Here is an 8,391-nt window from a genome sequence, read left to right as displayed (position 1 = left end):
TCTATCGATGTCATGTCCCATTTCAGGGTTTTGTTGACTGATGCATTCAACATGACTTGATCTACAAGGAGAAGAAGAGTTAGTCAATGACAAGATAATTTGACAAAAGCAACGCCTTATTCAGTCAATCTTCCAGCACGAATGCATTTGGACATAGTTTGGCCCGGTAGAGTAATGCTTTATTCTCCACCAGTATGTTAACATCAAAATTCAAGTCTGCCAAGATCTCAATCGCCCCCAAGAATACCTATTACAGTTTGTATTGCCCAAGCAGATTGGATTTCTAGACAGTCAACCAGGTGTACGACTAGGGTGGCTTGACAAAGAAAAAGTGACCCTTCTACCCCTTGTGCGAGGTCAAGTACTCATCAAGGAAGTTACACCCTGGTCTAGCCTCAAAGTAGATAACCCCAAGCTATTCTTGCTTGGGATAAAAGAAATAGTGGAAGATAACAGGGTAGTGGGACTTGGTATAACCGAAGAATAATGACTGCACCATAGATTAGACGAAGGAAATTCGAGGTGAATTGCAACAAAGAGACCTAGACATAGGTAGCAAGGTTCGGGAAGAAGTGATGGGAAACCTAAGGCCACTCGTTAACTAGCCGTGGAAGTAGGCGATGTAACCTGGTGGTGGTTCATATGGCCAATGCTCCGGCGCTGGAATCATGATCTTGTAATCAGAAGGGATGTCGAACTATAGCCGAAGATACAATTTTTGGTCTCTCATATATATAGAATGTTGGGTCTAATACTAGAGGTCAGAGAATTCGTCAATGGCGATGGGTTTAGAATGAAGAATAATGAAAGAGTGAAAGGGTCAGAAATAGAAGAGAAAATAACAACAAACTTACTATGTCGTCAGAAGTTGAGAGAAGACGAAAATGCTATAGTAGGCATAAGCAAATGAAAGCGACATTGCTTTTTGATGACCAAATATACGTTGGTGGCCGCATAGTAGGGTTGTCATATCAATACACCGAACCATTGGATGGAGAGAAAAGAGTGACAAGATCTCATCGTAGCCATAAGATCGCTCAACCAAATTGTTGCACTCGAGACACAATCCCCTCCATTAAAGCACAGCAATGGAGAATTATGAGGTGACACATCAGTCTCTTTGACAGTTCAAACACAATAGTTGGATGCAGGGGCACAAAAAAATGGAAACGCGGCACTACCGCCGGATCCAAGGTTGTGTCAACAGCGACACCACCACACGCCTTCGCAATTAATGTGGTAAGGTGTTCTCGTGGCTCAAGACGAATACGCATGTCAGTCATCAATGTGACGGTACAGTGTGCCAATTATAAGGGTGATACGTGATCTCGCATATCGCATTGATTAAATGTGACGCATTCTATCCCCAACGACCAACACTAGGCCAGTTGTCCCAACAAAATGTCAACACCTCAGCTCAGCATTCTGAACAGTGAGCTTGTTAAGCATACGATTGATAGATCGGAAACTTACGATAGAGGGGGGGTGAATATTGCTTTCTAAAACTTTTCTTTATCCTTTTTACAAACAAAGTTAAGCAGCGGAAATTAAACAAAGAGACACGTTATTTTATTTCGTTCGGAGCCTAGCTCGACTCCTACTCGAAGGTCCGCGGTCCTTGACCGCACCATGGGCAAATCACTATAACCCTTCTCTCTGAAATCCTCGGAGAGAAGCAGATCGTACAAGTACAATAGAATAAGATAGTAACAATCCTACTATCTTATTGAAATTAAGTGCAATATGAAAATATACCGACAATTATGTATGTAGGTTGAAGCTCGGTCGGTACTTTCGGACGGAGTAGATTTGCAGAGTCGATGACTTGTAGCACAATCCGTACGCAGAGAGAAGACTTGAAGATGATCAGAAGTTCTATCTAGCCTTTGTCTTCGAGCCTGTTTTTATAGTTGTACTGGAGGTTCAGTCGACCAATCCCATTGTTCGGTTGACCGAACCCACTCCCTTCCTTCCTGGCTGAAGTTCGAGGCTGGCTCGATCTTTTGCATTTTCTAGTCTTTAATGGTTCGGTCGATCGAACCATCTTTTCGGTCGACTGAACAAGCCTTTTCCTTGTTCGTCGAAATCTGTCAGAGATCTTCTTTTAATGCTGTTTAATGCTGATTGGATCGGTCGATCGGTCCTCTGGTTCGGTCGACCGATCAGCCTTTTTTTTATGTTGATTGCTGCTGATGATCTGTCCTTTGCTGAATCACCCTAGTTCGGTCGATCGATCATGCTTTGACCGGACTCTGGTCTGATCTGTTCTGAACTGAATTATTGCTTTGGGTTTGCTTTGTTCGGTCAACCGAACCACTGGTTCAGTCGACTGATTCAGTCTGCAGCATAGTGTTACGAAAAAAAACTTTCATGTAAAACAGATGTTAGAGTAATAATATAAAGCAGGAATAAAATGTAAGACAGTAGAACTATCTTGATCTCAACTTTGAAACCTTCCCGGTTTCTTCAGTTGGATCAGCGACCTAAGGTTGTTCCCTCCGGGAACCCGACCTCCCTGTCGCTTCTCCAGTTGTTTACCTCAACCTACCTGCCAAACTTAGATCCTCCGATCTAGTTTGGACTTTTTACTCAGCCTTGATTGGCTCCCCAGGACTTTTCCTTTTGATCTTCGGTCCTCCCGACCTCTCGATCACACCGCCAAGCGTCGGGTCCCTTTGACCTACTTGGACTTGCACCTGGGTTCCACGATCTGCTAAGATTTCTCCGCCTAGCCTCCAGCTAGGACTTTTCTAGTTGAGTAAACATCCTGCACACTCAATCAACTTGTTAGATCATAACAAGACTTAACTTGAACCTTTGACAACATCAAAACTCAGGTTTGATTCTGGTGCAACTTGCACCAACAACGATAACTTAATACAGTCCAATTAGTCAGATGCCTCTTTCGACTAGATTTATCGAGGAGGCTTGTGATGTGGCTGAAGCCTGCAACCCCATGTCCCATATGGTCAAAAGTCGTGTTGAGATGTTAATCAAAGTCAAGGAGAGTCAGATATAATCCAAAGGGAATCAGACTCAGCCTAGAAAGGACTTGAGTTTGATTGAACATGCTTGGTGCACTCATCCCAAGGAATAGAGTCTACCGAGGGACAATATAACTATTATGACTCGGCCTTAGTCGCCGACATCATCCTTAACTCAACCTCAGTTGTCGACATCATCCTTGACTCAGCCTCTGACTTTGTCTATCCTTAGGGCCACTTAGTATCAACCTCATCTCCTCATCCACCCTTGGCTTGAGCCTACGCCCTATGTGGCCCGCTGAAAACGAGGAGGCGTTTGGATAAGGAAGCAATATGACCGCTTCATTCATGGACTGTTTCTCCTAGAAGACGTGGAGAATGACAATGCACATCCCGAAGCACATGGGTAATGGAAGCGCACATCTCAGAATACGTGATAAATAGATGCTCACACCCAAGAGAATGACCACATTTACGACTCTTTAAAAGGTCATCTGCTCCCACAAGCACAGATACGCGCACAACAAAATCTACTTCTCGTTACGCAATTCTCCTCCCTCAAGAAAAATCCTAACTTGAGTGTGTGGCTGGTCGGAATCCATCCCTAGTGTCATTCTAACTCTCTTTTGGAGTGATTTTCAAGCCTTTGTATCCTTCTCGACGATGATCTTCAAAGAGCGTGCACGTTAGCCCATTCATTGTCGATGGCTAGACCCTCCACGGTATTTGGTTGAAACACAAAGTAACACAGAGATCTTCAGATAGAGGTCTTAAAAGACTCGAGGATGTTAGAAAGGGGGCTAAGGCAAACCTTAGTAAACCCCTTTTAACGCTCAAGTCAGATTTCGAAGAAAAAGATGGAGAGAACCAAAGGTGAAAGGAAGTAGAAAATAATGGAGATTACTTGCCTTGATGCTACAATCTATTACCTCTAAATAGAAAGTGAAAAGATGACATTAGTTTCCAAAGGACAAGCCTCTTCAATCTCTACCAAGAGACACATTCCTGTGATCGGTGCTTCAATAATTACCGTGTCAAATCAAAGTTTTAAATTAGGGCAGGCCAAACTCTGATGCGACTTGAATGAAAGTTGACTTGAGGTATTCTAATTTCTAGCATGGGCTGACTTGACCCGAGCTCAGTCTGACTTGACTCAAGCTTGGTTTGACTTGACTCGAGCTCGGTTGAACTGTTGAATTGGCTATGCCATGTGATGCCTACTATCTCCGCCACATCCAGGAATGCCGTGAAATAAAAGATTTGAACTCGATGAAATTATTCAAGGTACATATGTATGCCCTTCGGATGGCTTCACTGCTTGGTAACTTTGGTAGTTGTAGGCCCTTAAGTGTCGCTCGTTATGAAGTGATAATCAGGTCACTCAGTTAGCTTGTTTCTTTTTCAATCCCTTTTTCAGAAAACAAGAGCAGGCGTATACAATATATGAACAACTTCAATCACCCCCAACATGATGCAATCATGAATCACCCAGCAACGCTTTTACCTTTCAAAGCTCACAGTGGCTTATGGTGGAACCATAGGAATACATTTGAAGGAATGCTTAAGCACAAATCCACCAACTTTGTTATTCCAAAATTCAAATCTCATATAGTTGCGGAATCAGAATTCTAAGTCCCATTTATTTTGTTTTCCAAAAATAGAAATTGGAAACTATTGAAAATTATAATTTTATTTTTCAAAAAATGTTATTCTTAATAAACTGGACGGTCCTTATTTTGAGAATCTGATACAACTTTGTTGAATCACAATAAAATTTGTCTTTTTCTCCGTTATGAAAATGGGTGGCAGCGTGGCTATTGTAGTTATGCATAGAGTGGTTTAAGACTTAAAAGAGTTGTCAAGTGTAATAGAGTCATTAAAGAAAGGTCTATATTTAGTTCTAATAAGGTCGTGAATATTTTATGATGTTATCTTTCGCATAAGGTCTCCATTCAACAAAAGGGAGACTGGTCAATCAAACTCTGAAAGGTTCTACCTAGATTATTGTGAACACTAGTTGTGTTTGTATCATATGCTACGTCCTACCTATCAGTTTTACCACACAGATCATAGTATGGGTGGTCGGAACTCTATTCTTTGCTTGAGTTTTAGCAAGTGACAGTGCTTTATCCTGTGTTAGCCCAAGAATCATCCAGCAATGCTTAGAAACTAAAATTGTCTGCTTAGTAATTAACCCTCATTTGTCTCAATTGTTTGAGCTTGAGTCTTGAGAAAAATCTACTTTCTATAAGCAGCCTGAAGCTCCCGCCAATATAGCGCGCAACCTTACCTTGCAATGTAAGCGGTTATTTCCGTGAGGGTGTGGCTTAAAGATCGCCATTTTATTTTCTATTAATCCCTTCGAAATAAAACTGCTTGTATTCTTAAGATCTTCCAAGGAAAATTATGAATAACAACATATAACTTTACAAGGGATTTCGCAAGCTCCTAAGGATTCTCATTGAAATGGAAAGAGCAAATTTACTTGACGACATCTGAAGTAGAAGCGAACGAGCCTCTGGTGGTGTGTTTAGCTCTTCAATTTCTCAGCTTGCAGGTACTTGAAGACTCCATAACCGACGGTGCCGACGAGAAACAGGAGAACCGTGGGGGTGAAGGAGGGATAAAGAAACTTGACGAAGAACCCGTCCCATTCCTCCGGCAGGAAGCCTGCAAGGGCAAAAGCAACTTGTGAGCGCAGAGAATTCGTTTTACGTACATTTCCTTCTTAATTTCGTCACTTCCTTCTCCTATTTTGCCGGGGAGACAAGTAGAAACTAAAACGCAAATCTTGAACCGACGAAGACGTGAGATTTCCGGAAACGAAAACGCAAAGACGCCGTAGGAGATTCGTCTCAAAGAGGAATCAGTAAGGGAGTATACCGGACGCAGCGAGAGCGATGCCCTCGACGAGGATAAGCGCGCCCAGGCCCAACCAAATAAGGAGAAACGAGCTCTCATTGGCGATCGACTGCTGATCTCGAAGCTCCTGAGACTCCGCCTGCTTACTCGCCGAATAAACCAGAGAGCTCTCGTCTAAGGGAGAGCGTCGAATCACGGAGCCTTTCTCTCTACCTGGCCCTTTCTTCTTCTTCTTGTTCCTCGCCGAATCCACAGCAGTAGATCCGCCGAAACCGGTTCCTTTGCTGTCCGGAATTTTAGGGGATCCGGAGGGAGCATCCTCGACGGAGCTGCGGGAGGCTTCGGATTGGGGCGTCTCCTCGGCTCGGGCGAGGAGAGATGCTCCTCGGAGGTGGGAGCGATGGAGCGGCAGACTGGACATCCATGGGCAGTGGTGGAGGAGGAGAGACGGAGACAGAGGCGTGAGGCGAGAGTGGAGGCGGTGAGAGCGGAGCAGCGCCTCCATTTCCCACCTTATCTTTGTTTTGTGTCCGTTTTATCCAATTCCGATATATTGCCGCCCCAATCACGGGTCCGGCACGTGAGGTGGTATCATATGAATTTTTTTTCCTTTTTCTTAAAATTCGCTTATTAATGGGGTAGAAATGCTTATGATATTATAATAATAATAAAATTGTAGGATCGAAAGCGCTCGAGAAGGATGAATAACGTTCGTAGTTAATTTATTCATTAGTATAAAACATGCAGCGGAATAATAAAAATTAAACATAAACGTCAAGGGTTTTACTTGGTTCGGAGCCTGTGACGACTCTTACTCCAAGGTCCACGCTCGTTGAGTGTTTACTTCGGGCAATCATTATCAATTCGGAAGTTATAGTTTAAAATACAATATAAATGAAAAAATTATACCGACAAACAAAGAATTAGTAAACTTGAAGTTTCTTATCGTCGGAGTCGAGTTGCAGCTTTATTGGATTATCCTTTGAGCAACACACGGAAGAAAGATTGTCTTTTCAGTTCTTGTCTTTGCTGCTGCTCGAGACAGGCTTATATAGCCTATTGAGGGTGCCCTCAACAACATGGAGGGCGCCTCCAACCTCATTGGATCCGCAGCGTGGCTACTTCGCCCGCAGCTTATCCGCCTGAGGGCGCCTTCCATCCAGCGTCTAGGGCGTCCTCAAGCTCCATGGAGGGTGCCCTCGGCCTGCTTCCTGCTCTGCTTCCACCAAGGCATCTAAGGTGCCTCCAAGCTCCATGGAAGGCGCCTCGGACACTGTTCATCCAGACTTTTGGTATTTTTTCATTCCCTGCAAGATACGTTAGAACAAAATACAAAATATATCCTGCAAAATAGAGTTAGCACAAATAAAATAGGATTAATACAAGAATTCGACAACCACTAAACTATCCAGTTCTGACTTCAAATTTCCATCCGGAAGTCCTAGGTTGAACCGACGTCTACTGTTCCCTCACCGGGGAACTCGTCCTCACCTACTCCACTCAGGAGAGTTTACCTGTTGCTAGTTGATCCTCCAGACCAACTGAACTTTTTGCTTAGGGTCCGAAGCTTCCGGTCTTCATGATGGATGTCCGCTCCACGACCTGTCCAGTGTTCCACCCGGTTCAGGATACCAGTATTTCAACCTAGGGTTACCACCCCTTAGGATTTTGCCCGAATCTCTCAACCCACCAAGACTTTCCGCCTAGCGTTACCACCCCCTATGACCTAGGGTTACCACCCCCTAGGATTTTCCACATGCCTAACCGCAGTAAGGAATTTTGCCTAAGTACACGTAGGACTTTCCTGCAAACCCATTCAAACATGTTATACCACAAATAACCTTAACTTTGAATCCTTTTCCATTATCAAAACTAAGGTTCGATCGTCGGATGCTTCCCGCACCAATACTCTCCCCCTTTTTTATTATAGCAATAAAATTCAAAGTTAAATAAAATTTAAGTAAAATATGAAAGTAGTATAAATACATACAAGCATAAAATTAGGATTTAAGTGCAATCAAGTGAAAAGACATGTAGGTGCAAGAAATGCAACTTGTTTGTATCTCCCCCTTAATCACTTATTTACTTAACTTTCACTTTCCTCTCTCCCTTTGTCATATATCAAAAATATTACTTAAAAAGGAAAAAAATGGAAAGAGAGGAAATATTTAACTCCCCTGAAAGGTAGCTGCTACTCAAATATAGTTTTGTAGGAAGAAGCAAAAATTTAAAAGATACTAAATATTGAAAAATAACGTAGCTTTAAAGGATTTTAAACATAGGTAAGTACAAGCTTTAAAAGAAGTTGATTAAACACTTAGCTTTAAAAATACTCAACTTAAATAAAGATTCTGATAAAAGTTTTAGCTTAGTCAAGCACTTAGTGAAAATTTTTGATAAAAATACTTTTGACAAACACTCAGCTTAAAAACTAATTTTAAAACATTAAGCTTAATAATAATTTTAATTCAAAAATTTGATTCACCATTAAAAATAATTTTGATTTTGAATAAATACTAAGTTGAATAATAATTTGTTTAAACAT

The 8,391-nt window shown here is 42.2% G+C and overlaps 1 protein-coding gene across 1 annotated transcript; it reads right to left on the bottom strand.

Annotated features, from left to right (window-relative positions):
- Window positions 1-5,307: 5,307 nt before the first annotated feature.
- On the bottom strand, window positions 5,308-6,366 carry LOC122053651 (protein LPA2-like). The gene is made up of 2 exons (XM_042615656.1): window positions 5,868-6,366; window positions 5,308-5,654 (listed from the first exon to the last, which is right to left on the bottom strand). The coding sequence occupies exons 1-2, from the start codon at window positions 6,349-6,351 to the stop codon at window positions 5,515-5,517; spliced, it is 624 nt and encodes a 207-aa protein (XP_042471590.1). The 5' UTR covers window positions 6,352-6,366; the 3' UTR covers window positions 5,308-5,514.
- Window positions 6,367-8,391: the final 2,025 nt, after the last annotated feature.

The sequence above is a fragment of the Zingiber officinale genome, chromosome 3A (genome assembly GCF_018446385.1).
Source record: "Zingiber officinale cultivar Zhangliang chromosome 3A, Zo_v1.1, whole genome shotgun sequence".
NCBI lineage: Eukaryota > Viridiplantae > Streptophyta > Magnoliopsida > Zingiberales > Zingiberaceae > Zingiber > Zingiber officinale.
The sequence above is the reverse complement of the archived record's forward strand: the minus strand, read 5'-3'. Positions and strand labels throughout refer to the sequence as shown.